Source organism: Solea senegalensis, linkage group LG10 (assembly GCF_019176455.1).
Source record: "Solea senegalensis isolate Sse05_10M linkage group LG10, IFAPA_SoseM_1, whole genome shotgun sequence".
In the NCBI taxonomy this organism is placed as follows: domain Eukaryota; kingdom Metazoa; phylum Chordata; class Actinopteri; order Pleuronectiformes; family Soleidae; genus Solea; species Solea senegalensis.
In genome coordinates, this window is record NC_058030.1 from 7,802,519 (window position 1) to 7,818,069 (window position 15,551).

Below are 15,551 nucleotides of genomic sequence, written 5' to 3' on the forward strand. Positions count from 1 at the left end.
AAAAGGAGACGTTGAATTTGGAAGTTTAAAGAACTCGTCATTTCTTTTTGGAAATACACATCAGCACAAGCATCTTCATTGGTTTTCTGACATTGTTTTGTTTACCTTCACAATCTTAATGAGTGTTTTTAGCTGGTACGTGTGGAGCTGCAGGTCCAGTCTGTCAGTCAACCAAACACACACAGCCTTCATGCAGCCAGTATACCATTGCTGTAAGAAGAAAAAAAACAGACCAACTATTAAACAAAGTGTCAGTTGTAAACATCCATCACAGTAGTTCATTTTGTTTGAACCTTTGTGTCTTGAGGGAGTTGCAGCAGTAGCACTAAAAATAAATGCCCCTTTAAGTTTATAAGTGTTTTTCTGACATTAGGTTTGAAATTTTGAATTTCCAAATATTCCAATGAACGCCCAATGAAGGGTTAAATACATTTTTCTCCTTAGACATTAGAAATCAAAGAAAACAAATAAAAAACAACAACTATGTAGCTTTCACTGACAATGATCATTTACTTAAGTCTCTCTGTAAACCTCTTAAGATGAGCTGATTGCTAATGTTTTTTTGTGAAGCACAGCCCCAATTTTTACTAAGTACAAATTGAAATAAACATTAATAATTGGCTAACCATGCTAACCACTATCATAGCTTTTCTCCAATCAATGGAGCATCGCTGTTAAACGTAAAGCAGTTGAAGAAGAAAGTATAAATTTAGAACTGTCATCTCAGTTTCTTAAATTAGCCTAAAATGGCTAAGCTACGCAAGAACTTACTTATTTGTTCCTCACGGTAGAAAATGTCACCTTCCCAAAAACTGCTGTAAAAACATTAATATTGCTTGAAATTATATTTTTGGGATGATTTTAACCCCTTTAAGGCCAGTATGTTTACACAACTCCAGTGTATTTCGAAAATAGTATGAATATATGATATGTATATGTCAGGCTGAAGTAGTTGAAGTAGCTGAAGAAGTAGAAAACGATATTGTTATATAATATTTTTTACAGCAGTTTTTAGGAAGGTGACATTTTCTGCCACTAAAAAGAAATTAGAATGATTTTTAAAGGAACTCTTAAGGGTTGATACCAGTGGGGGATTTTCACCAGTGGGAATGTGGTATAATTTAGATGATTGCTGTTTGGTTACCTCACAGCTTCATTCATGACCACATGGTAAAAATGTGATGGAAAAACTCAATTCTTGACTTATTTGAAGACAATAATTTACTGGGAAATGAACATGAATATTTCACGGGAAAAGGCCATGGCTTCAAAACAAAACAAAAATTCTCTCTCTCCATTTAAGTTTTATTAAACACTATTTCTTCACACCCTCACCCACCAGGCCGCACCTTCTGTAATCTGAAGAGTGATCCTGACTAAAAATGCCCACAGCCCGTGACGTCATTCCGCTTTATTCAGAGTGCTTGGGGACATCGCTCTGACACAGTAATGACCTGTAATATTCACATCTGTTTCAGGAGCTGCTGATAGACTCAATTTTGCTCTGACAAGTCTGTAATTACCTTCCAATTTAATAGCGAGAAACAGACCAAAGATTATTCACTGTACTCGACAAAAGCCAAAACACACCCGCGATCATACAGGGGTCACGCAAATATTTGAGTTTTTCTTTTTATCCGCTGTGATTTTTAACCTCCAGCACTGTCTCCTTCACAGTAATGAAGCTGTTCTTCACTCAGTCTAAGCTGCTAAGTGTCAACAACACACAAAAAAACATTGTGATAACTTAAAAAAGAGGTTTCAGGTTTGATTCCTGTTTGAGTTTCTTTGCTGACAAAAGTGAATACGACGGTGGCCTGGAAATGCAAACCATTGCTACAAAACATATGAAACACTTCATCCCAATCAAATTTACAAAACCCACAATCCTTACGGAAAGGGATTGTACCAAACACGATTCTGACGGAGGTGCTCATATTTTGGACGGCTGTTCTCATTGCTGAAAGGAATGGAAAATTAAATTGTTTCTTAGTTGTGTCTTATTTGTATGTTTAACCTTGATTTTGACGATTGATAATTCAAAGGTTTCCTAGTTTTGCCGATCCATAAAGTAAGTCTGTGTATCCGCCTGACTGTATTCCTTTTTTAGCTGATTTTTTTGAAATTTAATTTTGAGCATTCAACAAATATTTTGATACTTAAAGTGAACGGAGGCAATATTGATTTCTCACCAAATTATACCGTACTTGTAGCTTAAATGTCCTGAAAAGTACTCTGCCATAGATAGATAGATAGATAGACAGACAGACGGAGAGATCCATCCTTCCACATTTATCCAGAAAAATATGGATAATGTGACTTTTAATGCTCAACTTTTTTGTTTAGATTCATTGTTATTTGTTTCCGCTGGAGAAAGATGAATTGTGCCCCTGGGGAAAACTTGATAGGGGACAGATTTGATGTAATCCAGATGTACAATTGTCTCATTTTCTCACACTTTCTTCCTTCCCTGTTCATCTTTTTCTCTTCATGTTGCCCAAATGAAATATTTCAATGCAGGGATTTGAGTTGTTTATGCTAATCACCAGGCGCTACAATCGCCTCACGCTCTGAGCGAAGGCCGCGGAGGTTGTTGAAATTACTCTTTGCTCCTGCGATGATTTCTACTGATTTTCTAACCCTCCTCCTCTCTCTCTGTGCACACGCTCACTCAAACATTTATTTGGGTCTCGAGTTTCCTCAGAGCGACTAATCAGCTGCCTAATGGCTGCCTCGCGAGCTGCGTTAACTGTCGTGGAAATTGAGTACGAAGATGCTCCTTAATTGAGCCAATTAGAGGAGGAGAGTGAAATCAGATGGAGGAAGTATGCTGGGGAAGGAGGGTGGAGGGTCACCTGCACTGCATTGTGGGTCAGTGTCCAGTCAGAAAATATGTCTGTGATGACATATTTTCATGATATCGTTCAGTCATCTGACAAAACTAAATTTTTCTGTTGAGGTCACGGAGAGAACAGGAGAAAATCTCCGGTGACACCATGGACAGGTGAAAGAAAAATCTGCTTGATAAGAGATCCACATTTTTGTCCTCGATCACGGTGTCCACAGCTGCTTCATCAAGGTGATTTGGCTGTGTCACACTTCTCATTCACACAAAGGCATTCCCCGGGGAGCACTTGCACAAAATTGACAGACAGGCACATGTGAGCATGCACACAGAGGAAGAAAATCATGGACATGATCACAGCTGCGTGTTGGCGTCCCCCCGTCTTTGTCCTGCGTCTCATTGTATTGCTTGCTGTAACAGCCTCTTTCCTCTTTCTACCTAACAGTGTCAACAAACCTTCAGTTTAAAGAAAAGGCTCTGTAAATGAATTTGACTTTGACTCTCTCAGACGCACGGAAACCAGGCAATAGCGTACCCATAATGCTGCTGGCAGGAGGACAAATGCTGCTGCTGCTGCACAAACACAGGATTTACTTTTTTTGTTGATACACACCAAGTGTATGTCTGTCTGTGTGTGTGTGTGTGATACAAAGACTGAGTGGAGACACTTCAAAGCCCTGCCATCACCTCCCCTCAGCGCATGACTGGGCCCTTCTGAGCTCCATTAGACTCATTCTCCTCAAACTCCCCTCTTCAAACACGCGCACATAAATCAGCACGGTGCAGCTCGTGTCCCTGCCACTACACCCCAAACCCTCAGAGGAGGCGGCAGGCGGCAGAAATCCATCGCTCTGCATCGTGCTGCTAATATGTGCGAAGGTCTGAGCTGCCATGTCCGCTGCATTGACTCACGCCGGTGAGCTGAGGCGTGTTTGACAACTCGCCACTAAAATATTCTTTTAAATCTGAATCCTGGCGGGGGGGCGGGCGGTGAAGAAAACGGACAGCGTGGGACGAAGGATGGATAGATGGAAGTAAAGGTGTGTTTTCAGCTCCTGCAGAACGAGCCGGCAGCTCTCGGTGTTTCCTAAGTGATAAACAGGTCAACAGAAGCAGTTGGTGTTTTCAGCCTCAAAGCGACCTGCTGCTGCTCTCAAACTGGAGAATCGAACATCACACCAACAGCACAAGCAGCCGACTGTGAGCCCAGTTTGTTAGCGGAGTGCACTCTGCATATTTGCAGTTTGACATATTCAGTGTTTCCCTAAAGATATTATTACTGTACATTTTTATTTGCAGAAACACCCCAAAAAAGTTGAAATATCCAAAGTCAAGTTTGTTGTTAGTTGTTGGGCTGCAGTGGAGAATAAAATGAAACCATCACTTATCCTTTCACTGAGAAAAGGAGAAGAAGAGAATTGTAACATTCAACAACTGAAACCTGAGCTAAATTTGAGGTTTGCTCTTTCAGGTTCTTCATCTTGTTACAAGTCCATGAATTTAGATTTTCTGTTACACTTTTCTTGACATTTCGTTGAGATTTCATAACATCTGGTCAAAGAATTCGGTCTGTTTAATTTAAATTAAACATTTTGTACAAACCTTCACTTGGAGTCAAGGATGAACCAAATACGCCAAAGTCACCGTGACCTCTCAAACAATTTGAGACAAAAACATGAATGGATAGAACTAAATTGAACTAAAAAGCTCAAATAAAGTAGGTGAATTGGTGAAAGGATTTTTCAAACACTTACATCGAACACTTCCTCAATGTAGAGCTCATCGTTGATGCGGTCTCTGAGGATGTCCTGGTTCTGTCGTACGAAGGTGATGTAGGTGTCGGCCACATCCATCCCTGGTTTCTGCAGGAGAGAGGACACAGACGAGGCTTGAGGACAACACGGAGGCTCAATGCAGGGACAAACTAAGCAAGCCTGGTGATAAAAATGTGAACATGTCCAGCGTTTCAACATGCACATCGCATGAACAGCCATGCTGTTCATAAGATACGAACACACTCGAGTGGAAGCCAGTCAGCAGGCAGCCTGATGACCTCTGCACACAATCAGCAGCAGTGTCTGAGATGGAACAAACTCCCAAATAACAACGTGTATACATATATATATATATATATATATATATATATATATATATATATATATATGTATACACACACTGTGCAAAAGCCCCAGGTAAATACAGGAGTCTTGTATGTTTAAAACCTTTTTTTTTAGTAAAAACAAAACAAAAACAAACAAAAAACGGCTTCTACGGGTTAAAATGAACAAATGAACTATGAACAAAACCTCTGTTAAAAGTGGAATCCTAATTTATGTTATTGGTAAAAACCTGTGTTTGTCCGACTAGCTCATGACTACAAATATCTGCCGTGAAAAATCACACCAGGCTTATTCAAGATTTTATTGACAACTACATATTAAAGCTGGTGGTGCCCGGAGACGTTTGCACAGTGCTTCATTCTCCACAGGGGAAATGTGCTTTGTCACGTGAGAGGCGTACAACAAATAAGTTACGAAACAGTACAAAACATATTATGAGCTAAGCAATTTTAAAAGAAGTGAGCAAATTCCTCCGCTCTGACAAGCTGATGTGGTGAATTCACAACGTCCACACTCTTTATTTACAATTTCAGATAGGGTATTAAGCATTGGCTAGCCTTCAGCAAGAGGGTCACTGGTTCGAATCCCGGTTTGACCGAGGGCCTTTCTGTGGGTTTGCTCCAGTTTCCTCCCACAGTTAAAAAACATGCAGAGGTTAAAAATGGACACTCTAAATTGACCGTGGGTGTGAATGGTTGTTTGGCCTGTGATGGACTATCAAACGCTCTGCCTTTTGTCTTATGTCAGCTGGAATCGGCTCCAGCCCCCTCTGTGACCCTCATGTGGAGGATAGAATGGTCAACAATGAGTGAGTAAATATTTTCATGCATAGGGGAATTAGAGCACACACTTCAATGTGTCAAGTGACGCCTACAGCCAATCTGGGAGAAGAAATCAGACGGTGATACGGTGACTTGTATCAAGACACAGAAAGTCCCCATGTGTGGCAGTATGGGACACAAACCCTGGAAACACCAGTAACTTAGCCTCTGATGAAGTTTTTCTTTCATGCGCTCTGTCATAAACTGTCATCTCAGGGTCAGTCGCACAAATGTTTTTCGTGTGATTTTTGTTCACTCTGAACATGTAGTTAATTGAGTTTAGCACAAAGCATTGATCAAATTCTAAAGAGAGCAAAACATGACTTCAGGGTCTCGCTGTGGCTCCACTGACCTGTAATAGTTGAAATATTTATGAAGCCTTTTTATGTGCTCCCACAATTTACTAAATAGTTGCCTTGGATTCATAATTCATCACTTAAATTCTTACATTAATTCCCACAAATGAGGAGCACTATCACCTTTGCTTTGTTTCCCTTCACACTCCGACTTTGGACCATTTATGCTTAATACAGTTCTTTTTATTTATTTATTATCTGCTTACATTTTTAGCAACAAAATGTTTTATATCTTTAAAATTCTTGTACATGCAAACTAAAAACACTGCCTTTGAAATAATGTAGATAATAATAATAAAGTAGAATTCCTGACTTAAATGTATAACATACTGTACCCTTAAAGGGAGCAAAGTATTTATTTGTAATAACGCCATTTATTTATACATATACAACTAATTATTTTCCTTAATTATTATTTTCTGATTAATCAGTAAAGTGTAAATGTTAAAAAGTCTGTCACAGGTTTCTAAATGTACAGGTAAACCAAGATCAACAATTAAAGGTATAAATTAAAAATTCACACATGTGACCATGAGTGGTGTTTATGCTCAAATCCTTTTTTTTCTTAAAACCCCAAAAACATTCTGTACAAGCTGTTAAGAGCAAAACTGTGAGAAGGAAAAATGATTCTCAGCGACGCAAGACAACGACTCATTAGAAAACAAGTTCCCTACACAAATCGAACAGGTTCTGCACAAGTGTGTGTGCTTTTGTCAAAGATGAGACGAGTTTACACTTCAATAACGGAGGGAACAAATGTTTAGCATCACCTGCTGCTTCACGGATGAAAAGGAAAAAAAAAACAATCTACTTTCACTCTGCTGGGAGAAATAAGAAGCTGCTGGAGCTGTTGAAGCGGAGGAAACATTAACTGCTGTGGAAGCGGTGGTATGTTTGGCGGGGAGAGGCCAGAGGCAAGAGAAGTGGGTAAAGCTCTGTTCATTCACACTCCCTGTTGTCAGGGGAGATTACGACTGTAATGCTTATCGTAATTGCTTTGACATCTTTCACACCCATTTCCTCTGAGCCTACATGCGTTGGCGCCGGGGGGGGTCAGCGCTGCTGAGCATGACACGTCGGGTCCCCCGTGAAAAACAAGGATATGGATCCTGAAGAAACCAAGAGACCTTTTGGCTTCACTTAAAGGCAAAAGGCAGGTTAGAGACTGGTTATTGTAGGCGGTCGCTTATCAAAGACAACACAAAAGAGACCCGGATCACGACAGTCAACTCCTTTGCTTCACAAACACAATCACAAGCCGGAATTCAAATTTGAGAAGTAAAGAGGCAGCGGTGAAAAGGCAGAGTTTCCTGCCGTGGAATCACTCCTCGTACAGACTTGATTTGTTCCTTTCTCTTTGGTAACAAGATGCCAAACAGTTTGCTTCATATACTCACATAGTTGGGAGGATTTGTGAGGTCATACTTGACATTTATTCATTAGTTGCCAGTGTCCTTACAGCCGGCACATTCACAGAGGACACATGCAGCCACAGTGTCGACGTACGCTGACTGACAGAAAACGATGGGAATGGTCCCAGTAATTCTTAGTAAACAGTCGCACCTTCTCCAGTGTAACAATAAAGTACAAACTCTGTTATAGGTGCCGTGTAAAACTGGTGATAAAAACATTACTAACAGCTGTTTCACCGGCATCTAACAGCGAGTGACAGACTGAGATCAGTCAGAGTCTCTCAGCTGTAATTCAGAGGGACTGCTGGACGAGAGGACCTGCAGATATCAGGGGTTAAAGTGGGGTCATATGGCTGCAGGGGTATCTGGTGTGTGTGTGTGTCTGTGTGTGTTGTTTGAATGTAACATTCATCCAGATGGAGAAGGAGGGTCAGGTCCAGTGATTGACAGGCCTGTCAGAATGGCCACAGTCCTCTGCAGTAAGTGGAGAGTTAAGGGTCTGACAGATCAAGGACCAGAGTAGAAATGTTGATGAGAGTAAACCATGTGTGTGCTACAATGCCCGTCATGTTCTCTCTCATGTGTTGTAGCAGACACTTTCAGGTCATGCCCATTAAAACTGCAGTGATTGAAAGCTTTCTGTTGGGACAAGACATCTGCATTGATCGATGGGTTAGATAATAGACAGACTGAAGGGATCTTTTTAAAACTCTTGGACTTCTCCATAACTTCCTGATAAACCATTTCTAAATCTAAAGCCCATCTACATGGCCTCAGTTACATGCATACATAAAATGAGTATGCTATCTCACGTTCCATTCCAGTAGCTCACCCCGTTTGAATCTTCTTGTATTGTTTGAGCGCGGCGTTGTACATGCGTGGGTAGCAGCAAACTTGCTCACATAATCTCGAGCAAGCATCTGCGGCTTCCGTCTTCTTCATCTTCTCTTTAGACCAAGAAGAGGTGTGACGCCAACTGGATTGGAACCCGTTATACTACAGGGAGCGTAAGTGTGGCGGTGTTTGCGTCCGTCCACATAGGGTCTAGGTGCACCACCCACTTGTGTCCACTGGGGCTGAACAAATAATCGGTATTTATTCTATACTGCAATGTTCAAAACGTTTGTTAAAGCCAAAGATTTAGATTAATTATTGACTTGATCTGTACACATCTTATTCTACAGACTAAGGAGAACATCCTTGTTCCTCACAGATCTGCACAAATATCACACGGTTATCACTTTAAATATGTTTTTCAAAAGAAAGTGAGAATAATGATGTAAATGACTATTCCCTCTGATATTGCGAATCATATTGCACTCACAATTCCTGTCGCAGTTAGATATTTAGGCAAAATCGGGAAACAAAATTCTGGGTTACCACTAAAATTAGGGGATAGACCTTCTGGCCACAGATCTAAACACGTCCTCTGAACACAGGCTCTAACCCTGGGACACACACTCTTATGTTCCATATAATGTTATATTATAGCAGATTCCTCTAGAGGTAGTAGTTGAAGCCAGTATGGACACATGTCTGGGTTTTCTGGACTTCTCTGCCATCACCACTCAAAAGTTATGATAACACAGCAGTCGTATGTAGTTCAACGCATTCTGACACCAGGTAAAAACAGGGTAGTGGACAGCGGGTGACCTGTGAAGAAGGCCACGTACCACTATGTAGATCGGACAGGTAGTCTCAAGAAAATCATCACCTCACAACTCGATATCGTCTCCAGTACTACCTACTGTATATCTTCATAAGTGTTTACATTTGCCACTAAAGCAGTGCACAGTCCAGGAGTGGAGCAAGACAAGATACTGGGAAACGATTGCTGTATTGACCCACACTCACCTAAACGCTACACTCTCATTGACCACAGCTCAGTCCAAACATTTGGAATATCCACAAGAATCTCTTCTTTGATTTAGTTTGTAATACTCAGTTACAATTTCCTTTACCACAAAACGGTTGACATTCCATATCTCATGACTCGGTAATCTATGCAGACCAGTAGAGTAGGGTAGTTAAAGCAACAACACACCTGTAATGTGCATCATGAGAGTTTGAAATGAATTAGGCCAAAAGCCATCTTATCTTGTGTACTGTCAAAAAGCTGGTGTCCTTGTGTGGGATTAGTTTTCAAGGTTTGGTCAAGGTCAGTCAAGTTGTTGGTAGACAATAGTGTTTTGCAGGCATCAAGAGATGGTTTTCCCAGTCTGGTGAGGTAGAACTTGAACAGTCTGCACAGCTCGACATAGTCCATGATGAGCCACTGTGAGGCAGACCTCATTGCTCAGCATTAGAATTTGAACCGCGCTGATCTTTCACTTGCTGGTTCAAACATCTAGTGGAACAGCTGCAGCCGGCAGTGGGGAGGACATTACTGTGGCGCACGGTCAATTTTGAATTCTTCAGGTTCTGTGAAGTGTCAGGACCAAAACAGAGTAACTACAATCTCCTTATCAAATACACCTGAATAATGTGAACGGGGTCAAAGTGAGAGAAAAATCTGAACTAAGTGTGTGTGTCTACGTGTGTGTTTGTGTCACTGGCAACATATCACTACCGCTGTTGTCACTTGAGACATCAGCTTCCCTCCTTTTATCCCCTTAGGGTTTACTCTCAGTAATTTACCTATCTTTTCTCTCGCTCTGACGAGGTGACAAAGCAGCCTGACAGATCGGAGATGTCGGCACAGTTCCAGCCAGCGAGATTAAGACTTTAACACGAGAGGAAACAAAGACAGACAGAAAGAAAGAAGAAAAAAAAACCCACATACAAGGAGCTCAGCACTCTTGTCACGCTCTGCTCTCTGCCTGTTTTGTCTCCTTCACTGTTTCATCGCTTGTAGCCAAACACCACTAATCCTCTTCCAGCCTGGATAATGGCTGCCTGGTTGCTCGTCAACATTTGACAACACACACACATAAAAAAAAGAGAAAAAATCAAGCACTGTTCGAATACAGACTGGGCGGAGTACAGAACTGAAGTGGAGTGTTGATAATGAGCACTTTGTAATAAAAAGGGAGGGAACGGAGGGCAGTGAAATGCCAGGTAATTGCGTACCTCGACCAACCCCTTGTTTCCTGCTATGGATTAATTTCCTTTTCTGCCAGGTGTATATTGTGTGTGTGTGTGTACAAATATGTTTTTATACGTTGAGTTATTATTTATGTCCTCCTGTCTATGAGAGAAATATCAGTTCTCTGTCTGCTCACTGACCATGTTCGTTTCCAGATGATGAATCATCACCATTTGGCTTTAGAAAAGGCTAAATTGTATAAATTAAACTTTACATTATTTTCGACTTCACATATTTTTCTCCAGTCGTCACACCAGACGAGATTGAAAATATTAAAACAAGCGGTTTTGTCTGACACACGTGTCGCTACACGAGAATTTCTCCCGTGAAAATTCTCTTCTCCACATGCGAGGTTATTGCAAATAAAAGGTTATATACACGAGATTGTGTCGTATAGCCAGCCGTGTTGACAAACTCGTCCAATGTTTGTGTTCTTGCTTTGCCACTGTGCATATGTTTGATATGAGCATGTGTGGCTTGTCAATCACTGGTATCTTGGCTGTACAGGCGTGAACACGTCAGTCCTGTAGACCACGTGTGACTGAATGTGTGAGATACAGACTGAACCTCTCCAAGCCTTTACAGAATATCTGTCACGTAATGTCGCACAACAAGCAAATATGCTGCTCTGATGATGATAATGACGTGAAAGAAAACATATTTGTCACCATTGTTGGGTCATTGCTCCATTTGAGGGGGGGGAAAACTACACCTGATCATCAAATGACAGCTAAAAAAATATAATTCTTTAATAATTAAAAAAAAACAACCAATCAACAAAGATTGGGAAACATGTTTACAGGCAGCTAATAAACATAACCTGGCCAACAACTGGTACAATATATAAAATAAAGATAGACACTAAGCAGGACTGTGAGTTTTTAGTGACAGGTGCATTTATGTGAAAAGGTATTGCTAGGATTCATTCTGGATCCAATTTTTTCTTGACATTGGGAAAAACAAAGGTGCTAAAACTGATGGCTGACACAGGTCAACACAATAAAACAGCAGTAATAAACATGTTTCATGTAAGCATTAATACACAATCAATGTGTCAGATAGATGCATAAAAACAGGTAAAAGCAAAACTAGACAGTCTGTCAAATGTAAACAGCAAGGGGTTTGTCTTTGACAAAGGTGGAGAAGGTGGAGTCGTCTTGTGAAGCAGCTCAGACCCTCCCCCTTCATGCCACCTGGAAAAGAGGCTTACCTGCATCAGGTTCCCTCCACACAAAAGACCAAAAGGCCAAGATGGCAGTTACATTATAATTTCAGTGGAGGAGGCGGCTGACGAGGAAGTTTGTACTATGGCTGGGCAGAGGATTAGGGAGGTTGACTGAGGTTGTTCAGCTCTTTATTTGAGCTTCTCAATGACTCAGTGCAGGATGTTCTCACATCTGGTGTTTCAGGCGTGGTTTTATCAAATGTAACGTGTAATAAACAAAACACTATAGAGCACAGACGTTGCTGGAGGACTTTTTTTTTTCGAAAGAGCTCGCTCTGTTTTTGATTCTCAGATTCAAGGAACCACAACACTGTGAACCTCTGCTAATAATTTAGTTCATACATAATATTCATGTATGCCTGGAGCAACTCACAAACCTAATTGGCTGTAATGTATTTGCAAAACCAAAAACAAATACAGAGCTCATGGTACAATGTCATATTGGTATATTTATTTTCAACCAAAGCTACTTTAGTTAGTTTGACAGAAGGGTGGATCACTGCTTTAGGTGCACTGTTCAGAGGGCTTGTATTTAGTCTCTTAATTAACCGTGTTTTAGGTGAAATATGCAATCACGGCAACATCTAATATTCCCTTTTAAAAGCTTGTAACCCGGCTGACTGTCGTTTTTTTTTCTCCTGCCAAAAGCTAGTCATTCCATTCGCCAACAATGCACCTGCTCACACCTCATTTTAATCCCAGTACATTTGCTAATGAAACCGTGTGGCTGGTGGATGATAACGCTGTTTTAGAGAATGACTAGACAAGAAAAGCTCATTGGTCTAAAACTATAGCAAAGAGCCCTGTGCTGCACTTTCTCCAATGAAAACATCTTGCACTATGTCAATCTTAATGTCCATGAAACAGGTGACTGTGCTTTTTATTGTGCAGCGAGGAAGTCTGGACACACTTGAAAAGAATGCTGATGTTACACTTTTACAATGCTCTAACTGATGTGATAAATAATAATAATAATAATAATAACTTAGATTTATAAAGCGCCTTTTCATGAAACCCAAGGTCGCTGTGTGGAGATTCCCTCATCTGCGACCTACATTAAATTAAAAGGTCATGTATGGACGTCACAACTCGTGTTAAGCTGGTCATGATTATACTTAATAAAGACTCATGTCTGTTAAATATGATTCTACAGCCAGAAAGTGGTCAGATTAGTGAAGCATAAACACTCCAAAGAATAGGAAACAGCTAAAGTAGGGTTGTGAGTCAGACTCTCGATTTAAGAGCCAGGTAAACTGTCTACCCTTCATTCAAGTATCCGTGCGAAAACTGGATGCTCTCAACTATTCAGTTTTACCAAATTCTCTAAGACATTCAATTAGTATCTTACTTATATTTGAAGGTAATCTTTTTTTGTGAAGCAAAGAGAAGGACATTTTCAATTGCAGGTCTGGGATACAGAGCTAAAGATGGCTGCCTGCATAACCTGTCACATGTCCGTCCATTGCTAATGGTACTGGTGGATGCATGTCTGTATTTGGTGAAAGAGGGTTTGATAGTGATAAGCATTAAAAACAATTAAGCAAACACGATTAGAAAGGATATTAAAAACATAATCGTCAGTGTCAGCTTGTTTGGTCACAGGAGGAACTTTGTCTTTTAAATGCAGTATTAAAAAATAAATTAATTACAGCCTCACTACTCTGAGTAAGAAAGGGAAAGTAATTCACTTCCTAATTTTTTTTTTTTTAAATATTAATTTTCATTTCCAAAGTGTTTGGATTAAATCCTGAGAGATTTGGAGCAAGTGATTTTAAAATATTCGTAATCCCAGTGGAAGCTTTTACAAACTGCCAGAATTTGTATTAAAGAAAAACAAATCACAGAGGATTTGTTCTTAGTTCATTTTTAGTTGTTAATCACTTTAGCAAATGAGGGGGTCACCTCATCTCAGAGAGATCTAATTCTGGAGTCTAAATCTCGCTCTCCTTCACACTTTCAGCATCACATAACAACGTTAACGCCTCATCGCCTTGACACGCCAACTCCTGCTTCGTGCACGCCGTCGGCTCCTCCACCCGCGTGACCCGCCACAGCCCCTGACCTTTGCCATGCCGCCGTCGTTCATTAACCGCTCGGCACCTGAACGTCGCCGCCCACAAACCAACACTTCAGCAAAACACATCTCCGAGGAAGCGTGCAATTAATTATGCTTGTTGTGCGATCTTTGGCTCTGGAGCTGCAGATGGAATAAAAACCCTCTTTATTTTTCACACATGTTTAACACAGTGTAATAACAAACTTATAAGGGGGAAAAAAAACAACACACAAGCACATGAGAGTAACTGCAAAGAGAGTCAGCTCTTGCATTACCAGGTTGTTTGATTTTACAGCTGACATTTCCTCTGAATGAATGTGGATGGAAACACAAATTATGGGAACCGACAGTTGACCGACGGGGTGGATAATAGTAAAAGGGCAGGCAGAGATTGACAGACTCACAGGGACTTCCACATATTTGGCAGCAGCTTTCACCTTTTGGGAGTGGTGGGCAGGAGATGCAGGAGGAGGAGGAGAAGAAGAAGAATGACAGTTCAGCTGGGAAGCTCTAGTTTCCAGCAAATAACAGGTTGCCTCTGTGAGCTGTGAAAGAGACAGCGAGCCACTCTCTGTTTCCCAGAGGAAGAAAAAAACATGGCTACTCACTGTGAAAGAGAGGATTGAAGAGAAGAATGTTCCTTCATCGTATCTCGAGAGCTTGGAAAGGACACCGTCTAAAACACCGGCAAACTGCAGACAGAGGAGGGGAGTGCAATCACAACTTACTGCCCAGTTTACTTATTACTCTTTATAAACATGTGAGAACACTTTTCCTTTGTGTATGAAATGAAAGACAATCATAAGTTCCTTGTTGGGGAATTTCACAGTTGTAAGCTTAGCCAAAATGAAAGTCTGGTAGTAAAATACAGGACAAAATAGAGGCGTAAAGGACATAAATAAATAGTCCAAGTTAAAATCCCAACAAAAAAAACTGGTGAAAAGTAAAAATAAAAACATAAAAAACAAGAATAACATTTTTAAAAACAAAGAAAACAATACGACAAAACATGAATAAAAACGAGGAGGATTTCATTGGAGGATAGAAAAAGATTTTTACCTTTGAGATGAGGGAGGAGATCATTTCTTTGAATGCCTCATCGATAAGGACATCGATTTTAGAGTGGTAATGTTGCTGAGGGGGGGGAGCAGGGGGTGGGCAAGAAGCAATATATCATTATTTTTCACAACACCGATGGAACACACTAAGAAGATGACTCCTCGCCTCCCAATACAGACAAAAAAAACAAAATTGTCTGTGCTGTAAAACACATAAAGAAAAATGCATGAGCGCGCACACACACACACACACACACACATCCCACCCAGCACAGCGAGGTGTGAAAACCTTCCCATCCGTGTAACGCCGCTGAGTTAAGCAGCTAATAGGACCATTATGCAGCTGAATGACATTCCCGTCTGTGCTGAAAAAGCAAAGGAATCTGAAGGATACTTTTTGTGCATCTACCTACAATTAGAGCAGCCTTGTATTTCTCTAAAGCACCGGTCCAGCTGCGAGGACCAAAGGCTCACACAAGATTCAATTAATCCGCCATTTCATGTCTCGTTGCCCCACACCCACCCACAAACCACTACCCCACCCCATGAAGAAAAAAAAAAAAACATATTCAT

The 15,551-nt window shown here is 40.7% G+C and overlaps 1 protein-coding gene across 1 annotated transcript in view; it reads right to left on the bottom strand.

Moving 5' to 3' along the window:
* cadps2 (Ca++-dependent secretion activator 2) overlaps positions 1 to 15,551 on the bottom strand; it is a 133,961-nt gene that overhangs the window by 4,051 nt on the left and 114,359 nt on the right. Inside the window, exons 26-30 of the mRNA XM_044036339.1 lie at positions 14,980 to 15,054; positions 14,529 to 14,612; positions 14,325 to 14,357; positions 4,600 to 4,707; positions 106 to 210 (exon numbers count right to left, since the gene is read on the bottom strand). Of these exons, the coding sequence (XP_043892274.1) occupies positions 106 to 210; positions 4,600 to 4,707; positions 14,325 to 14,357; positions 14,529 to 14,612; positions 14,980 to 15,054 (405 nt within the window). The remainder of the gene's footprint in view (positions 1 to 105; positions 211 to 4,599; positions 4,708 to 14,324; positions 14,358 to 14,528; positions 14,613 to 14,979; positions 15,055 to 15,551) is intronic.